The 20,881-nt window shown below is 41.6% G+C and overlaps 1 protein-coding gene across 1 annotated transcript in view; it reads right to left on the bottom strand.

Annotated features, from left to right (window-relative positions):
- Positions 1 to 20,881, bottom strand: part of LOC6532837 (dendritic arbor reduction protein 1) — a 27,953-nt gene extending 7,072 nt beyond the window's left edge. Inside the window, exons 1-3 of the mRNA XM_002093538.3 lie at positions 20,040 to 20,881; positions 1,610 to 2,189; positions 181 to 923 (exon numbers count right to left, since the gene is read on the bottom strand). Coding sequence (XP_002093574.1) covers positions 181 to 923; positions 1,610 to 2,189; positions 20,040 to 20,102 — 1,386 coding nt within the window. The 5' untranslated portion in view covers positions 20,103 to 20,881. The remainder of the gene's footprint in view (positions 1 to 180; positions 924 to 1,609; positions 2,190 to 20,039) is intronic.

The raw sequence follows: 20,881 nt of genomic DNA, 5'->3' as shown, positions 1-20,881 counted from the left end.
TGTGGATTAGAAAATCAAAAATGAAGGTTTTTAATAACTAAAGCGCTAAAGTAATTTAAATCTGATTAAAGTGTCTGCTGCACAAGTTGAGATTTGTGTAATTGTAATTTTCATAAGCTGAGTTAGAGGCGTGCATGCCACCAATCACAGAGGCTGCAAATGCAACTCGCCGTCACTCACCTGACTGCTGTGCCAGCTGTAGCCGTAGGAGTTGCCGCTGCTACCGTTGAGATAGCCGCCGCCCGATCCGGAGACCAATTGAGATGCGTACTGTTGCTGATAGGAGGAGGTGTTGCCGCTGCTGTCGCCGGGGGTCGCCAGCTTGGGGCTGCTGCTGCTGCTACTGCTGTTGTTGTGCTGCAGATGTTGCTGCTGCTGCTGCTGATGCTGCTGTTGCTGCAGTTGCAACTCCACCACCTCGACAGCGGGTGGCAAACTACCAGGCAGCGCCAGGCTGGGATGATGCTGGTACAAGTGCTGCTGCTGCTGATAATGTTGCTGATAGTGTTGCTGCTGGTATTGCTGCTGATGTTGCTGCTGGTGTTGCTGCTGTTGCTGCTGTTGTTGCTGCTGCTGGTGCTGGTGTTGGTGGTGGTGCTGCTGTTGTCGCTGCTGCTTCTCGGTCTTTATCTCCAGGGGACTGAGCAATGGGGTCGAGAATGTCTCGAGCAGGCTCTCATCGATCGCCTCCATCTTGACCTGCGGCAGCTGCGATGTTGCAGATTCGGCCGTGTTGCTGCTGCTGTTGCCACTGTTGCCGCTGTTGCTGCTGCCATTGTTGTTGCTGCTGCCAGTGCTGCTCAGCATGAGCGCGTTCTCCGGATCGATATTTTGTATTGAGGTTGTAATATCGTCCCAGAGCACGGGTCGCTGGTAGGGATCGTCCAGCGGATCGGCGTAGAGAGCCTCTTTGTTTTTGGTTTCTGTGCAATCGAAATGGACAGAAAATCGCCTTATAATCGCCTGCTAACACTTTATGCAAATCGCGGCATGGGGAATTATTAATGTACACAATGAAATCTCGCATATGCATGAAATTTCTAAACAGCTGCTCATTTGTTTGACTATTTTTAGAGCGTCTCTTTAGCGGGGGGCCCACCATCAGAATTGAAACTTTTCGTCTAGGCTTGAGTTGATTATTGATTGGCTTTGGTTCAGTGATTGATGTGAAGAAAAGCTGTCAATAAGAAGCTTAACAAATTTCAAGTAAAGGTTACCTATTGCATAATATACTAAACAAGGAACTAGGCTGTATTATTTATAAAGTTTATTGGCTTACATCAAAACTGCTTTATTGCTCAACACCTTAAACCCTTTTATGTAAATCTTAAAAATGTTCTTCTATATATTTTGTCAAATACTACAGCTCATTGGCACTTCGTGGCGACCCCAATCACTTTTCTGAGCAGGGTCTCCAGCTTGTCTATGTTTTTTTTTAGGCGGTTTCAGATTTCACATTTCGGCAACAAGCCGCAAACACGTTGGCATCGCTTGCTTTTCTCTACTTTGCTATTGACTTGCGAGATTTCACTGTGCGTGTAATTTTGTGTGCCCATCAAAGTTCCCACTCCCGTTTCGATTCCCCCCATTATACCATCATTGTACCCACCATATAGATACTCCTTGTCGCTGGAAGTCGCACCACCGGTTGACGCAACCACCGCACCACCATAGCCGAGTGCCACTTCGTAGGGCGCTCCATCGTAGAGTGGTGCACAGCCGTAGGCTCCGTTTGAGTTGGAATTCGGGGATCCGGCGGGCTGAAGTTGCTGCTGCTGCGCATGTGCAACATCGCTGGCGTACGAGGGGGCGGTGAGGTGGGGCCACGCCTCCGATGCACCACTTTCGCCACTTTGGAGGCTGTGCGAGTGGTGCTGGTGCAGATGATGGTGCTGGTGGTGGTGCTGATGGGAGTGATGGTGGTGCAGGTGGTGGTGGAACTGATGATGCTGATGGCCGCCGGTTGCCAAGCTGTTGTTGCTGTTGCTGTTGTTGCCGGTGGGTGTTTGGCTGCCGTTGCTGTTGTTGCTGCTGCTGTTGCTGCTGTGGTTGTTATTGCTGCTGGTATTGTTGTTGTTGTTGTTATTCGCGGCTGCAGCGGCCGCTGCCAGAACCTCAAGCTCAACATCGGCGGGCTCGATTTTATGCAGACGACCCATCAGCTCGTGCCGATAGTCCAGTTCCGGGGACTGCCAATGAGGAAAAACACAGCGAGAAAATGTGTTAGCATTGAAAAGTATATTACGAAAAAAATACAAAACAGCTTAATGGGTTTACGAATGTTATGGCCATGTATAGGGCAACAAAAATGTTAAAAAATATTATAATATATAAAAGAAAATAATCTGTATTTTCTGCATATTTTAGGTTACTTATTAAAAAGTAAGGAAATGGCCAAGAATGACTTATAATTTATTGAAATAATTGCAAGACTTTTTCTTTGTGCAGCTACAGCAGATAGTCGTGTGGTATATGGCCCATTGGGCAATCAGAGCTCCAAACCTTCTTCTCTCCGGCATCCACCTCTATCTGCGCCGCTTCCCTGCCATAAATTTTGATTAAACTTTTATCGCCCTGCAACACTTTCTGCTGCCACTTGAGCAATCTCATGCCCACTGCCCCCTGTCCGAATCATCCGAGTCTTATCTTTACGTTCATTTCTTTTCTTTGGCTTTATTTTTATTGCATTCTCCGCTTCAATTTCGTTTTGCTCGGCACCGAAATTTGTTGTTTTGTAGATTTGTCGTCTGATTTTGATTTTTATTTTTATTTCGATTTTGATTTTTATTTTTATTGCCCGGATCGGGATCTTAATGCTCATGCGCTTTTAGGGGAATGCAAGTTCGTTGTCTAAGTCATTCGTTTTGAGTGGGGAATTTGTCGAATTTGAATATCTCACAGCAAGCTGTGCAAACGGGAACAAATAGAAACGCGCTAAATGTGTGGCTTTTGTCATGCTAAGACTATTTTTGTTTTGTTTTTGTTTGCGGACTTGAGGCCTACAAATTGCTAATTCTGGAGATGATTTGCACATCAATTTTATCTTCCCTTACAACGGTGTTTTAGGAAATAAGAATAAGTTGATTCAAGTTGTTTTAACTGTGCTGTAACTTACAAATGTTTCACCTCTTTTTTCTATTTTATTGCATTTTGTTTTGGTTAATTTTTAGAGAACGGCGGACGGCTTATTTATGGCAACACTTTAGGTGGCTTAGGCAAACATAATAATCATTTGGCAAATTAGTGAAATTTTTTATACACGAACGAGCCAGGCTTTTCACATGCAAATGATGCGGCCAAGGGCCCATATATCAAATCAACTGTCGATCGGCGAAGGCTGAACATAAAAAATAGCAGAAACCAACGAAAATCTGACTCAAATTCGAGAAATGCCCGACACTGACTCACTCCCCCGTGAAACTTTGAAACTTCGAAACTCCGACAACAAATGTTGCCTCGTTTCTGTTTTATGAGCTGAAAATTTACGAGCGTGGCAAATTATTTTAGCTGCAATATTTTTGCGCCAGCATTTTTCATTTTATTGGCTGCGGTCGCTTTATTTTCTTTCTTATTTTTGGGGCTATGGATTTTTGCCAGACCCACTCGGTGCTATTTTCGTTTTTTGGGCTTTTGAGTAATGTTTGCTCGCCGCTGAGGTCAACATGGCGTGTGATAATTTTAATAGATTTTTGTGTTTCATTGCGGGTCGTATGAGTAATGTCTGGAGCAGCCATTTTCCACCGCGAAGTGGCGAGTGCGAATGCGACTTGCGGTTTTCCACGAATCGAGTTTTTCACTTGGCAAATGTTCAGGGCACCGATTGGGGCTTTTCATGGAGTGTGTTGGTTAGTTGGCTAGTTAGTTGGGGAGCTAGGGCGCATTTAGTGGGCTCTCCACGCAAATGACCTCATAAGAATGCGTGAGGCGTCGTGTTTGGAAGCCCGCGGAATCTTTAAGTGGGTTCGATTGGACTTTGGGGCACCAGCAGCAGCAAAACGGTAATTGTGTGACAGCCAACAGAACCACAAACATGAATTTCAATTATGAACTTTTTGTTCTTTTGGACATTTCTTTGGCCGAGGTAAAATTATGCTCAGGTACTTATAATTTCAGTTTTTTTACACACCGACTGGCACGCCAAAGTATTTTTATTTATTTATGTTTTTTTTTCCATTATAATGCCGTTGTCAATAATCACTTCTGGCGGCAGCGTCAATAAATGGGTATTATGTACGTATAAAAATTTGCATAAATTGTACTGGAGAAGGGAGTTCAAATGGCTTGTGTGTCCTGCTTTTTGTCTGTGAGTTATTTGCTCGATTGTGTTGAAGTCTTGGACATTTTATGTTTTTGTTTATTGATTTGACCCATTTGGAGTGTTGATGAATTGGGTTTGGTGTCAAGCTTTGAGTTGGCTGCAATACAGCTTATACTTGCATAAATTGCAAACATAATGTATTCACTAGGAGAAATTATAATTATTAAAAGGGTCAATTGATTGTACATTTACTTTTAGAGAGGTGTCGCTTACTTGAGTAGGAAGTAGTTTGTGTGTACGAAAAAACAAATTATTTATGAGTCAGATAACTAATAAATTAAAGGCATAGTTGATGCCTTGAATAAGATTTTGTTTATCCCTGAATATTCCATTATTATTTCGTAACTTTCTGTGGAATTGGAACCAACATTTCCACTTTCCCTGCAATTCCACCTGTCGGCAATACCAAAAGGCATACAAAGGCTTCGTTTTCACCGGCAATACTTGGATAATTTGATGGGATTCTCTCATATTCCGCGACTCAAATTCAACATGCCCCGTTTGCAGTGCATTTTGCGGCTGTTTAGCGATTCGTTTTGGTGATTTTTCATAGCCATCTCTGACTTTTATGTGGACTGACAGGCGACGGCGATGACTGGTGGCGGCTTCTGCCGCAACTGTAACCTGCAACCTGCAACAGGCAGGCAGCAAGCAGCAACATTGCAAGTGCAACTGCAACTGCAACAAAAACTGAGGTTGCTGCTTTGGCATTTCTCAGGTGAATGGCTGCCGAAACGTGAGGAGTTGCTTGGCTCTTAATGGCCAAGCGCGTTAAGTGCACAAATAAAGTTGTTAACTATTGTTTAACGCCACCGCCACCACGGAAAACAAGACATGGCCATACCAACACATGTAGTGGGGCTCCCCAAACAAGACACAAAAAAAGGGTAATATTTATATGAAAAACAAGCAAAAAGCATAAAAAATAATGACAAACATAAATATCAACTTTACGAGTGCAACGTGACTTCATTTAAAATCGAACAAAATATGCAAAATAAAGCACTGCCAGTCGGATACGCACGCACACACACTCATGAGTGCCTCACCAACACATGCAAGCCACTCGCACGTGCGTGTTCGTGGTCAAGAACCTCAGACCAAATTTGGCACTTGTTGTGAGAAATGGAAACAAACGAGGAAGCAGGCAAATACCCCTTCAAACGAAAAAAAAAAAGCCCATAAAAATTAATAAATTTGATGTTCCATTATATTCGTTGTTACTTTTATTGTTTCTCTTGTCGTCTCTTGTGTCGTCTACCAACTTCGGCTGCCGCTTTGCATTTTAAAGAGCCGTCCAGCGAGAGCCTCGTTCATTCATTCAATCGGCTGACATTTCTTTTCAATTTAACTCTATCTATTAACGACCATCAATATGCCAAAAATAACTATATAAAATAGATGTCAAATTGCCAACTGTTTATTTGATATTTTTACCTCTATTAATGCGAAGCATTTTCTTAGCCTGCCTCGATGGCTTGATATTGAGCCATAAAATTGGCCATTTTGCGTTCGATCTCGGCGGCTGCGACAGCTGCGCATAAAGTCGCTCATAAATGTCGCTCCATAAAACTCGTAAGAAATGGGTCCAAATCATATCAATAACAAAAGCATTTGAACTGCGGGAAGCGATAAATTAAATGCCTAAATGGTTCGACCAGAATGGGGTTATAAAATGTCAAGAGATGGTGCCCACACAAAAGGCCCCGCAGATAGCGATCTAATTGGTGCTGTAATTCCCGAAAACATCCAAAATATCATAGTCTTTACAAGATTTGGGCTTTCTAAAGCGATTGCCCGACTTCATTAACGGCACGTGCCGAATATCAGTTCATCATCTCTGCGAGTGCTTCCCCCCACACACCCAGTGCAAAATAGCAGCAGAAACAATGAGCGCCTGGCTTTTGTGATAAGGCCAACAAAAGGCTGCTCAAAGCGAAGTCTGATTTATCTGGGGGATAAGCAGAAGCGGCCTTCAAAGTTGGCCAACAGTAATTGCTAGGCCAAGACAAAAAGCCAGAAAGCCAGAAAGAAAGGCAAGAAAGCAATGGTAGAAATGGTAGAAATGCTATTAAATAATCGATGGCGTATTGTTCGCGAATCGAATTGCCAATCGCGCCCCAGGGCCAAACTTGAATTGAGTGCAAAAAATAGAGATACTCGTACTCGTGTATATATAAAAACATATTTCCTGAAATCTGTTTAATGAAACGACGGCAAATGTTTATTATCGCGCGCCAGTGAAAGTTTCCATTAAGGCAGGAAGTAATAGACTTGACACATTCAAATGGCCGATCGCTCTGGGCCAGAACAAGTTCGCTGCCTGAGTCTTTCGTTTGGCGAGAGTGGCGAGTGGGGCGAGAGCAAGTTCGTTGCCTAAGTCTTTTGTTTTTCAGCGTTGAAACCAATGTCAAACCCCAGGGCTGACCCTCTTCAAAGCCCACGGATCGCCGATAAGTCCCGCCAGCGAATTAACCCCAAACAACGGGCGCCATAAAATCTAAACGCTGGACCATAAAAACCGGAGTCGGATCTGGAAGATCGTAAAAATAGCTTAGTCCAAGCATATATGCATATAGACGATTTGTTTTGGACATGACTCAGCCAAGGAGCGAAAAGCGATTTGCATAAAAAATCGTTAGCAATTATTTTATTGGACCAACCGCACATAAATCTTGGCCAACGAGAGAGCGGTATGCAGTGAGAGGGGTAAACTATGCCAGCTATGTTTTTCCGCATTTTCCGCCGGCCAAATCAGCATGGCAAATCAAATTTGGAACAGTAGTTGAATCGCTCTTTTCCTCGGAGACCAACGACAAGTGCTGCCCATGCTCGACATGCGTTTTGCATCGTTCCGTTTCGTTGCGAAATGGCCAACTCCCTGCTTCTACCGCTTTCCCTCTGTTTTTTGGCCAACTTAAATGTCACCAGGGGACTTGAGGCCTGTGTGTCTCCTCCGCGCGACTTGCAGTCATTTTCTGGGAATTGAATTTTCCGTCCACTTTACATTTGCTTAGAGGAGACTTTTCCCTGGCTGCCCCATTGATTTGCATCGAATATCGAATGGCCAATGCCCTGTGGGATGTGGACCCACAAATTTCAGTTAATTTTCGAGTTGCAAGAGAAGAAGGGGGGCTTGAATTTGGTGACTTTTCAGAAATTGCAATGCCATTGTGTACTTTCGTTTTCCATAGTAATTCAAAAAGAATTTAAGGCATTATTTAGTTGTAATTATTTTCGTCTTAAATGAGGATTGCAGCATTTGTTCAGTGTATGCCCATTTTTGTATCGCCTGGGCTCCCTGCTCGTGGCATGCCACATGGGCTCTCGGTCCGCAGACAGGCGTGTAGGTATTGACAAGCCAAGCGCTACCTGCTACTCTATGTGGCCAAGAGTTACACCGCCTCTGGCACAGCGCCTCTTGGAAAACTAGGAACTCTTTACATGGACATTCCCCGGCGAGAATCATTTACACGCGAGCAAATCGCGCAAGAGGGAGGGAAACTCTGCGGGTTTTGAATCTGTTTATTTGCTTGTCGCCAGCCACAATTTGTCGGCACAGCTGGACGCGTCTCCTTCGCTTTGCTTTGGCACCTGCAAAAGCAAACAGAAAACAGCCAACAGCCAACAGCCTACAGCAACCCAGTCTTCAGACTTGAGATATAGGGAAAACTGTGTTCGGTCCATCGAAGGCCGAACCGACATTAACACCTTTATCTGAGGCGAACTCATCAATTAGGTAAAAGAGCGCAAGACGGGCTCATAAATATTTAAAGTATATTAGGCTGCAGCAAACGAAAGGGCGATTTCCAAAACTCCAGAGAGTGGCGGCACACAGAAAAAAACGGGTTAAGCCTATTAACTTAGATTACCACTTATCGCACTTTATGGCCGATGTTACAAAACATTTTTTCAATTTATACATACATTCCCAGGGCAGAAAACGTTTTTTTCTGTAAATGGTAACTTCGATAGAATTTTTCCGTGTGTAAATGAGGCCTGGGGAAACTGATGGGGGGACACACAAGGTGTCAATTTGACATAAATAGGTCTCGTATCTTCTACTCCAGCCACGCTCGTGTCGTTTACATAATTAAATGAGGTCTCTACCCCTCACCTTATTTTCTCCGATTTTTTTTTCTAATCGTAAAAGAGGCGCTAAGTGGCAGGGCAAACAATACAGTACAGCACAAATCTCTCGAAAAGGTGTTAAAAGAAAAGCATGAAGCGTTTATCTTGCGTAGCTGCCCCGCAACCCATCCCTCTCTATTTTCGATTTCTCAAAAGTCCATTAAAAAAATCAAATGTTGCTGGTCATTTTTAATAGGGGCAGCTGCAAATAACGTGAAACTCCAGCTCATCCATCAGCTGCGATCAAATTTGAGATCATCATCATAAATTTAGATCAACTCGCCCACATATCATTTTAAAGGATCCCCGAGACCTTAACCCTCCGGTGAGTTCGTTTTCTGTATTAACACCCTCAGCACCGCACTGCTCTCTTCAACTTTGACGTCATTCGCTGTCAGTGTCTCTTTCATTAGCGTTCGGGTTATTAACCACCACCTTAACCCCTGGCACCCCCTGTCCTTAAACAGGCATTCTGCCCTTTTGAGCCGGCATTTTAACACCTTTTGCGAAGGTGTTCCGTTGGCATTGGCGTGTGCTGTAGACGACGCGTGCGCGTCTTTAACCAACTTAACTTAACTCGCAATCTCTGTTTAAGTGCTTAATGCGAAATGAAGAGGGAAAGATTACAAGTAATGGAGAGGTGGAAGAACTTTTCTAGACTTTTAAAAAATATATACAAGAAAGCACCCCAACCTGTTTACGTTTGTATATCTAAGCACAAATCAATTAGTGCTTAAATATCATAGAGCGCATAAAAACCAAAAATAAAGTCAATTATTGTATAAAAAACCTTATACGTAAATGCATAATAAAGTGGCAATGAAGCTTATTGCCTTTTTATATTAGGAGTAATAAATGGAATCACATAGTAATTAAAGACACAGGTCAATTAACTTTTGATTGGATAATTTTCGTGTAGGCTTAATCTGAGTTTTACAACAACGATGAATATTAAAAAGCAAATTTAAGCTTGCGTTTTTATTACTCTTGTAAGTGTCCAATCTGGCGGCATACTAAATTCATTTTCTGTATGTTACACAGTTTTGTCAATACTCATATAAATTTCACAACAGATTGAGTGCAAGAAGGAATTTGGTAGAAGGATTTAATCCGAATCACTTGAGTGTCCCATTTTTCAATCTCCCACCAAATATGCTAAACTTTGCTCCTAGTGACCCAGATTTTATTGGCGTGATTCATTTGAAATGCTGCCACATGTTGCAATGCCTCGGCCATATAGACTGTATATTCTCAATTGGCGATTCAATGGACCTTTTCAAATGCCATTCATTATGCCACTAAACTTATTAGCTACAAATGTGTCTCCGCAATGTGTCAGTTGCAGTTCCCCAACGGCGGCATAAATCACTTGCCAAAACGGCAGCTCCACCAGAAAAACAGAAACAGAAAACAGAAGCAACAACAATGGTGACCACAACAAACACACAATGCCGGACGGCCAAAGAAATGCGTTAATCAATGCAAGACCCAAAACAAAAAAAAAATAAGGAGGCTGCCCAAAAATGGTAAAAAGACCAGCCCACAAAAGTCAGTCGCACGTGAGTCCCAGATGATTTCCAAAGGGGAATTTGAGGGGCTATTTCACTTGCTGAAACTTTTCAAGTTCCTCATTTGGCGAGACCACAAAAATAAACTTAATACACATTTGCCGATCTCCTACACCCGCCTGCGAATCTGAATCGCACTTCATTAAGACTCCGAATATTTGTAAAAATAACAAAACCCAAAAAAAGGAAACAAAACAAAATGTAAGCTTAAAATATTTGCGCTTTTGTTAACGAGTCGCAAAAAGGCACTCACAATGCGGCAGCAACAGGCATTTTGCGTTAATGATGCACATTGTTCAGTGAAAATGAGAGGCTCACACTGAAAATCCGAGGCTGACACCTGCGAACTGAAGGATTTCAGATGTGAGGGCTGATTTGGGCTTTTGTACAAAAATTATTGGGTAAAAAATTAAAAAAAATTATGTTAATTATGCATTTAAAAATATTACATGCATCTTGATTTAGGTGGATATCAATGCAATGACATCAGATGTTTCTCTTCAATTTTCATCACTTCAGATCACTTGAACAGATATGAATTTCCAAAATTCGTTTGTAAAAAGAGACGTGAAAAATGTGTTATTTGTTATGTTACTGCCTGGACACTTAATTCTCACTTTGATTTATGCACATCTCAGCCCACTTTGACGTCAGATCGTTTTTTCCTGCAGGTGGGCGTCAATTGGAGCAGCTGCATCCAAAAAAATAAAACCCAAAAGCTGAACGACAAACAACAAACAACAAAACAAGCCACATTGATTGCCCGCTTCCTGCTCAACAAAAAATCCACTGGAAAAAGGGGGCGGGAAGCGAATTATGCACTAAGCGATTGTCATTACAATAAATTTCGCATATTGTGCGCATAAATTTCGCAAATGCTTCAAAGGAGCCCAAGCAGCTGGGACATCCAAAACTGGAGTTGCCATGACTCATGGACTCTTGGGTTCTTATTGTGGCAGAAACTGGGTCAAATTGCGGCAATGCGAGTGCGAGTGCTTAGAAGACAATGAGTCAACGCCGCGTATACGCAATGTGGGCCAGGCAGTAACTTCTTCGAAGTGACATTTCCAGTTGGGCTTCAGTCTCTGGGCTTTTTCACTATTTGACTATTCGGCTTTTTGGCTCTTTGGTCGTAGCTCGTTTTGGATTTTAGGCAGCTGTCAAGTTGTCAAAACGTTTGCCTTATCGACATTTCAATTAGGTTTGCAGCAGGGAGAAGTTTGCCACATTAACGATATGAATTGATAGTTGGCCTGTCAAAATCTTTTGGCACATATCTATTTCGTTTGACTGCCGTTCAAATATCAGCCGCATGTGTGCCGAGTTGGCAGTCGCATATGCAGATTGTGTGGCAAGTTAAAATGCCAGCAGACATCAACTGTTTAACATTTCTCGACTTCTGTTTGCATCGGCTACTCCATCCAGAAAACTCGACTATATCACCTGCTCATTCAGCAGTCTATCTGTCCAATTAAGCATTTATTTTGCGACATTTAATTAGGCGAGATAGAGCGCTTAGTAGCTGACTGCGTTGAGTGGAAATATGACAAGGTTTGAGGAGTGGGAAAATGATACTAAAAAACACACAGAAATTTAATCATACAAATTTGGTGCTGCTGTACTTTTTTATTGACTACGAATCTCAATTTTGCATCTCGTGGAATTGAAACTTATTGAAATTTAATTAAACAACTCTACACTTGTATGCTGATTAACATTCAATCTTCCCATCACATCAACTCACTTTCATTTTCGGCAGCGACTTATAATTTACATTCGGTACTAACTGCGCTTTGTTTATGGCTCATTTAGCTAATTTCACTTATTACCCCTTACAGCATCCCGCCTTCAATTTGATTTATTTTAACGATCCACCCAAATGAGTTTAATTAGCAACGAAGGAATATATATAAACAAAGCAAGAAATTCGCTTCCCAATTATTCGAGCTGAATTATTCTGCTGTTTATTTGCTTAATTCTCGTGTTAAATGCATTTAATTTAAGTGTGACATATAAATTATCGGCAACCTTGGGCAATTCGCGTTCTATGCAATTAAATAAATTGCGAGGCGAGAGATTCGCGGTACGGAGAGATTGTTGGTGCTTTTTAAAAACAAATAAACTTAAGTTAGGATAGCCAGGGGGCGCAAATATTTTGACGATCGGCTTGCACAATTAATAAACAAAAATCGCGCAGAATACAGGGGCATAAATTATAAGGCTAACATATGTCTGGCCTGGACATTATAGCCCATAGTCGCGTTCCCCGCCAGCTGCCAAATGCAATCACGACTCGCAGAATCGGTTGGTAAGAAATCATAGCTCCCCAGCCTGAGACAAATGCGGCATGATGGCCCAAGGGGACGGGCCAGGCAATTACCCACAACTGGGAAATTAAAATGCATGTGCAGTGATTTTGAATGGTGGTTGAGGACGGGGGGATGTCTTATTCGAGGGGAACCTGGATGAATGCGTGTGGGGCTCTCTGACCCCTTGAACCCCCGACTACGTCGCATAAAATATGTGACAGCTTTGACACCAACAAACAAATAACCGCAGCAGCCCATGGAGAACCCCTTATCCCCCATTCCAGCTCCAATCTTTCGTATTCACTCCACCCGAGGGGAACATCATGTCCGACAAGATTTTCGTTTAAAACGCGAACAGGTTTCGCTTTTATTTTCCCTCTGCGTGTGCCGCCTTTCAAGGAACACTGGGCTACAGGAAAGTCTTTCCAAGGCAATTTTACTTTTAAGTATGCTGGTAATTACCATACATCATGTTTATTATTACTATTTAAATCATAAAGCTTGGTTAAGCATCAGTTATTCATAAGTTTGTAAAGCATTAAGGATCTTAAAGTGTTAGCAGATATTTTTCAATTATCACAAACTATTTTGTAGCTCAGTGTAAGCCCAGCGAGAAAGGCTGGCGCGGATTATGCTAATTTTCGGCATTTCATTGAGGAAAAAGTCTTCGTATCTATGAGTATGAGTCTGTTTATCGGGCTGCGAGTGTGTGTGTGTGAAGGCATTTCATTGAGGCCAAGCGATATTTACGCAACCAGTTAACAGAAAACTCGAATCCCAAATGGACATGGCCGGCAGAAGTTTCTGGGCAAAGGGGCACCAGGTGGGTGAGACTTGGACAAAGAGTTAAAACAAAACTCCCAAAATAGATATAAGTCCAAGAGGCAAAATGAAATAAATCAACGGTCAAGACGACGAGGGAATAAACAATAATTTGGTTAAATTAGAAAATCGGTAACAAAAATCAATGATGCTGAAAATTTTCATAATAATAGCGTTAATAGCCATCATAACAACGGTCGAAGACCAAACAATAGGCCAATATTTTCGTCTGGCAGGGAAAGGTGGGAAAAGATACTCCGCTGGAGTTTAGTATCGAATTGTTTTTGGACTCGAAATGAGAGACTAATGGTCGACAAATTGCTCAATGAAATTGATATGGGAATGGATTCGGTGCTGTAGTCTTCGAAAAAAACCCCACAGCAGAAATGTCTGTCTTAAAATCTGCAGAATATGAAAAATATTAAATGTTTCATAACAAAACCGAAGCTTAAACACAACCAAATTACAGATACATTGCAAATTGTACAATTAAATGCATTTGAATTGAACTTAATGACTTACTAATGACTCACCTCTACAAAATAAATGATTCGAAATGCCTTTGTATTTTAAGTTATTCGGCCCTAAAACTTGTGGACATTTAAATAAATGTTATTGTAGCCATAAACCGATTTCAAAAGAGTCTTTTATTTTATTGCGTTTTTCAAACTTAATTTTATACACTTGAATTCCATTTGAACGTTGTGGCTTAGCCAAAATGGCGACGCGGCGAATAGATGAGATTTTCCGTTCTCTATCTAACGGTTTCAGCGCAATTGGCTTCCTAGGTACACACAGATACAAACACACTTAGTAAATAGATAGCCATTTTATATACATAGTTACTATGTACAGATACTTCCCGTCGAGCGGTACATGCGCAGTGTCACGCATTCGCTCAGTTGTTCAGCTTTTCAGTCCGCTCCGCTCGACGGCTGTTAAGCACCATTAAGCAGCAAAAGTCAGCGTCGCCATGTTGAGACCGCCCCCCCTCGCCACTAAGCCCCTGCCCCACCACCCACCGCCTCCACTCCCCCCGCGCGATAACAGCCGCTGGAAGTGTCCAACCAAAAGTCGACGAGCTATAGCCTAAGCCCCGCAAGCGCAGCAAATCAAAACACATTTCATAGCTTGAAACAAAGCAAAAAACTTAGGTGGAGAGGAAAACAGCAGCTAGAGCTGCGAGAGAAAGGTCAGAGGTGGCGAAAAGGGGGATCATTTTAATATTATTTTAAAATATGGTTTAAACAATATTGTAAGTTTATCTAGCTTATTTTAAAGAACTGAATCTTGGTTCTAATAAAAACCTAATACCAAATACCTATGCCATCAAGCGTTTAACTAAGCTTATGCGTATGGAAACTGTCTAGAGTGAGTTAATAGCTTCTGTACCGCTTTGGCCCCAAGCCCCCCTGCTTTGGCAACCCCCCTGTTAAAATCCGCCCACCCCGCCACTGGCTAACCGCCATTTGCCGAGCGTTTTGCCATACAGTTGCTGCCGTGCCGTCGATGTTGCTGCCGTCGTTCTGCTCATGTGCGCATGACGAATGACCGCAATTTGCGACAGTTTTTTTTTTCCCCGGCTCCTAAGTATTTTATTTATATTTTTTGTTTTTTTTTTTTAGTTATTTTACTTTACATATCTGCCTGGCTGACTGATGTTGTTGTTGACTATTAGCTGTCGATTGTGCTGCCCGCTGGTGTGTGTATCTATTTTCATTATTGGCTGACTTTAAATGTGATTCCTGTTTGCCTTTGCCTATATATAAGTTTATTTATTCTAATGACAAGTCACTCGAAACTGACTGATATTGATATGGTTATATGGTTATTGTAGTCGCTATTTACTATTTGCTATTTACTATTTACGGTTCCCGTCTAGCGAGCCATTTTGCTATTGAGAGCGATTTGGTTTAGTGGGTTTCAGCGATCGCTTTTTAAAAGCGGATTGAATAGATTTTGTATGTGATATTTAATTTGTTTACGTTTAAATTCTGCCGTAGACAATTTTCACATTTTGTCACTTCTTAATTTACGACTAAATAATTCCTCACTATTATACATTTTTAAAGCGAAGTGAAACAGCATTTTTCCACCACATTTTGACAGTTCCGAAGTCTCCTAAAAATAGTTTCCCCATGATACAAACTCGTTTTCCACCCCCGCTCACTCATTTGCATAAAACCATTCGCACAGCTATTGCATATCACCGGGATATTGAATATCCCTGGATATCCTTGAGGGCAAACAGGAATGCATAATAAAACATTAATTGATGTCGCTGACGCGTCGTTTGGGAAATATTCTCACAATTTCACGCTAGGCAATCATAATATTCGAATATATATTGGGGTGGCCAGTGAAGCTATGAGCACACTACAAACACTACAAATAAACGCACAGGAAGTGCCCTGAAACCCAGGGCCTACAAAACCAATTTCCGATCAGAGCTGGAAAAGCGCTCAGCCATAACGAGGGGCTCTTAACCCATTGGCGGCAACTGGCATGCGCAACATGTAGATTGTGTGGAATCAATAAATATTTGAAATGAAACTGTTGAGTAAACGCTGATCGTTCGGACACAGGATTTGCGGGCAATTAATTTGTGTTATTCTGGAAATTAAAGGGGCGCAAAGAGGAAAGTTCAATGGCCAAAAGGCGATTATTGACAGGCCCTATTAGTGGGTCAATTGCCCAGCAGAGATCTCAATGCTGAACTGGCCACTCGTACCTGGCGCTTCCTAACGACTTATGGCCATTTCGTGTACCTTTCTGTACTCTGGCAATTAGCAGTGCGACCGATCGATCGATCGATCATAGAAATCTCGGCCGGGTGATAAAAGTTAAGTAAGCACAGAACGTGAATTGAAGTGTTTTTAGACGGGATATCGCCCATCGGTCCACGTACTATATATAATAGTGCCTTACGAAATGTGCTGTGATTTCGATTTCCATTTCGATTTCAATTTAAATTTACCATATGATGTCGTGGCGGACTGGTTTGTTTGAACCTTTGTTTGGTGCCTTACGACCGATCGAGCTGATCGAGCGATGGAGACCATCCGATGATGGCTTTATCATCGCCTCCAGATCAGATGTGTTTTTTTTTCTCACCTTGTTGTTGAAATGAATTCGAGGCGAAATTGAAATTAACAGCGCCGGCATTTGACATCGGCTTGGGTCAACTATTCGAAGATTTCACGCAGATTTTGTTTCATAATCAAATAATTGATCTTAATGCGGCATCGGAGCTTTAAATAAAATTTATTTCATTCCATTCGCTGTCGTCCGCTGAGCTTTTGATCCCATCAAACTCGAAACGAATTGCGCTTCAATGTAGCGGTGGTTTTAGCACCTCTGAGAGCATAAAAGTCTTTTTTCTTTATATATTTTCGGGCAAACTAGTTTCCGCAATAATTCGCCGAACTCAAACATGTTTCCCCTTTTTATTTTTGGGCCTTAGGCCCGGCAATCCGTCAAAAATTTAAGGTGATACTCTTGCTGAGTCGAAAATATGTCGAAATTAGCCGGTCAAAAGGGTTGCCTTTGGTCAATAAATGCTCACTCACGTGCCATAAACTTTGGCAAGGAAAAAGGGGTTTAAGATTTCGAATTGGGTTAAGTCAATAGCGAGGATTCTATTGAAAAGCTTTTAAAAAATCTCAAGTGATGGATAGTCGATTTTATGAGTTCAGACATTGTTTTTGAAAGCTCAACACAAAAGGTATGTGCAGAGATTGAAAAAGGTGTTTTAATACATTTAAAGGATAATACTATTATTCCTTGATTGCAGCATTCCCATTAATATCCTATCCAGAAAACCGCAAGAGTTCCGCCATAATTCTATGTGCGCCCAGTGGCTTGTGAGTGATTGATTCCCGTGGCACGATTGACCTCCAAGTTGGCCAGGCGGCGAATCAATCAAAACTGGCTGCAAATAAATGATATTTTTTCCTCCACTTTTTTGTGCCATTTTTGGCGCATTTGTGTGTCAGCTTTCGTTTTCATTTGCATGAATTGGCAAAATCAAAATATGGCAAAGACTAGACACTAAAAACTTGGCATTGTGATGGAGGAAACAGAAATTACTGACGGGATTTGCATAGGAATCGATCGATGGGCGATCTCCCACTGGGCCTTAATGAGATTTTTGGCCAACTGTTTTCATGGCTTACTCCAGTTATTATTTAACTACCATTGTCTGGGCGGTGTGTAATTGGCAATCGGTGTTTTGTTCGGGGGCTCGATCCAATCTTGAACTCAATCCGAAATGGAAAGTCTACTAGCGACTAGGGACTAGGGACATCATTATCTTATCGCGCCATTATTCGGCCGTTTTCTATCTAATTTGCCACGATTTTTTATGGCTCAGATGAGCAGACAGCAAAGCAATTGCACGGGGCTGTAATTCTTGTTAAATTTCAGCAACGATTTCGATTCTTTGAAGGCGGCCGCCTTTGTCTGATTTCGATTCGCAAATGCAAATATTTTCTATTGATTCAGATTGGCTATAAACTCATATACGTTTATCATTTCGTCTATTAGAAAATGTCTTTTATGGACAAATCACTGGAGCGACTGCAAGTTTCGTTTAGTCTAAAATAATTTGCATAATTCTTCGGCCCCTGCTGACAGTAGTTTTCCCCTGCTCTCAAATACTCAAACTATGAGTTATCTGATTTTTATCTATATTTAATTATTTACGATTGAAGCACAATGGTTCAGGGCCATTAATCAGAGCAGCAAAAGTCGGCGCTATGACCGCGTGGCTACGTGCTTGATTAGTTCCATTATTCACTCGGATACTTAGATACTTGGATACTTGGATACTCATAACAGCTAGTTCTGTGTAAGCGATCGTAAACTAATTTTGTTCTGAGCCATAAAATACGTAAGTTTTTCGTCATAATCGCCGTGAGTCGTGGGAATTACCTTACCATAACTCGTCATATCTGCTAAATCAGTTGAAAACGGAAGAAGTCCGCCCCCTCACCCAAGAGCTAACACTATCTGGCTATCTAGAGGAAATGGTGGGGATTCCAGGGGGCCAGCGCTTTGTACTTTTGCGACTGTGTGTAAATATTTGACAACACATGCCTAATTAGTGCAGCCATTGATGGTGACAGGCGGAACAAGCACAACACTTGTCGAACACCCAGCTCTTTTACGATGCCTTTTTACCCGGAATCGCCAATGTCTCGGGTTTCTCGAGTGTATAGGTATCTATGTATATCTTTTTCCCTGAGCAGTTCGATCCTTATCTCTGGGGGGAAGGAAGTGTTCTGTGGCTAGAGGCACACATCCCAGAGCTTTTGTTGAGCAAGTCAGAAGACGAAAGACTTTCTGCGGAAAACTGAAACTGAACTTATCAATGGGCGTAAGGCAGGTAGAAACACGGTTGTAAAATGTTGAGATAACGCTGTAAAACGGGGAACGATAGGAAAATTTAGGAAGATAGCCTAGACATCATATAGTTTATATGAAAGATAATCGGTGCTCATGCTTATTGTTAAGGAAAAGGGTACTTGTAATTGAAAAATTAATCACTGCGATCAGTTTTACTACACTAAAGTATTTATTGCCATTCAGCAATAAACAGGATAAACAGTTCCTCGATAAGTCGTATTACTCATGCGTATTCGTAATTATGCTCTCATAGTATCCAATACCTTCGATCAATGCCACCCAGTCGATGATCGCGCTATAGCTGTATATGAACATATATGTATATTTCCGTGAAGGAACCGTGGTGAAACCAGCTCGTCAGTCAGTTGGGGACACTTGGCACATTGGCAAAGTGTTGTGGGCAAATATTTGCCCAGAGCTTCGCAAGTAAGCGCGAGTCAAACAATTGAGGCAAACAAGCCGGGAAAACAGAAAAACAAAAAAAACAGGCTGCAAACATGGCTATCGGAGGAAGAAAGGAGTGCGGATTGCATGGGATCGAATCGGATGGGCTGTGATCGCCACAGTTTCCCTGCGGAACGCGTGAAAAGTGTGCATGAGTTCAAAAGAGTTAACCGACCGTGTATTTGAGAACGGCTTAAAGAGCCGAGAGTTCCTGCAGGTGATAACAAGATTTACAAATCGATTGTCGCATTTGACAAACAAAAAAAAAATAAAATAAAAACGGGGAAGAAACGGCGAAGGAACCGAAGCACCGAAACACCTGAGGAAATCCAAGGTGTTAATCTCTGTGAACACACACTCGAGAATACACACAATAATTCTGCCGTTCAATTCCTCATCTCAATCGATAATCGAGCTAATTTGTTTTCGGTTTTATTGTAATTTGCGATTGCCGCGTGCGTTTTATTTATACTTGTACTCGAATTCGTGCTCAAAAATCGCCAAAAATCTGGTCTGTTCAAGATTTGCATTTTGATAAGCGGAAGTTGTGGGGCTTAAGGTGTTTTTCATGTGTTTTGTAAGCTCTCGTATTTGTTGTGTGCTCGCTGTTTGTTGTCAAATTTGGCTAAAATTAATTTGCAATAAAAGCGGCTTAATTAGCGCAGTTTGTTATAATTATGGTTCGTAGGGCTTTTGTTGAATTCATTTGAATTGGTATTGTAAGGAACCAATTGCAAATTAATTGACTGATGTTTAAGATAGTTAAACGCTTTGAGACGAGTTTATCTTCCTTTTGAAAGACATATGTACAATAAATGAAGCTGTTTCTTATTGAGTTCCGATTAAGCTAGGGAATTTTTTATAAGGGCTTTAAAGGATATTGCTTAATAACACTGATTTTTCTTAAAAAAAAAATATATGCATCTGCCTTTTTGATTTTTATTTCACTCTTATATAATTCTCATAGAATTTTTTGCTTGACATATTTAAATATTTTTCTTGCTGTTTTTTATTAGATTTTCTTTTAGCAAACGAACTCACCTGCATCACCCAGTAGTTATTGTTGGCGGCAAACTGATCACCAATTATGATATCCGTATGCATTTAAGCGGCGTTTTTCGCATGAAGCTTCTTCACTCGACTGGTGACCAGGGGTAATGCCTGGCGGGGGGAGGGGATGCCACCGATTCTGGCGATTCTACCGATATTCTACCAATATTTAACCCGACAATTTGCAACTGGGCTCCGTACTTTGCGTTTGTGTTTGCGGACAATTAAATGGCGCTGCTCTGACTCACGAGTCACGATCAGTTCAAGGCACAGTGATTAATCAATTTCGGATGCGAATTCAAAATCTTATTTGGAAACGTATAAGATTTCGGGATTATTATTGAATAATAATACTTCTGCTTGACATGGCACTGCGAGCGACAGACATTGCGGCACGTTTTCTTATTATTCAATTGCTTTTTGTTAATTTTGTTAAACGAATTAAATTTTGCAAGGATATGCAAATGAAGGCACTCGATCACTTTCTCTCACTCTTTTGTTTCCCTTTGTTTGCACACTGATTTTCTTTTTTTTTTTTTTTTGCTTTGTATCCTTTGCGTTAATTGCAAAAACTTAATAAAAAAGCCGCCGGCTTTTGCTCACTTCCGCATTCGATCAGCTTCGGCTTGTATCTTATTTGTATCTGTATCTCGTGTTCCTGTCGATATCGTGTATATATGGGCAGTAAATTCGTTGCGATATTCTACAGATAATGGTAAGGCACTTGCGGTTATTAATTTATAACTTATTTTCTGTATTGTTTAAGTGGATATTTTTTGGGCAATTCACGCGCTCGTCGGCGAAGTTGTTACTGCGCTGGCGGGAACCGAGTT

This window comes from Drosophila yakuba, chromosome 3L, assembly GCF_016746365.2.
Source record: "Drosophila yakuba strain Tai18E2 chromosome 3L, Prin_Dyak_Tai18E2_2.1, whole genome shotgun sequence".
Taxonomy (NCBI): Eukaryota; Metazoa; Arthropoda; class Insecta; order Diptera; family Drosophilidae; genus Drosophila; species Drosophila yakuba.
Note: the sequence above shows the minus strand (reverse complement) of the source record. Positions and strands in the feature narration are given on the sequence as shown.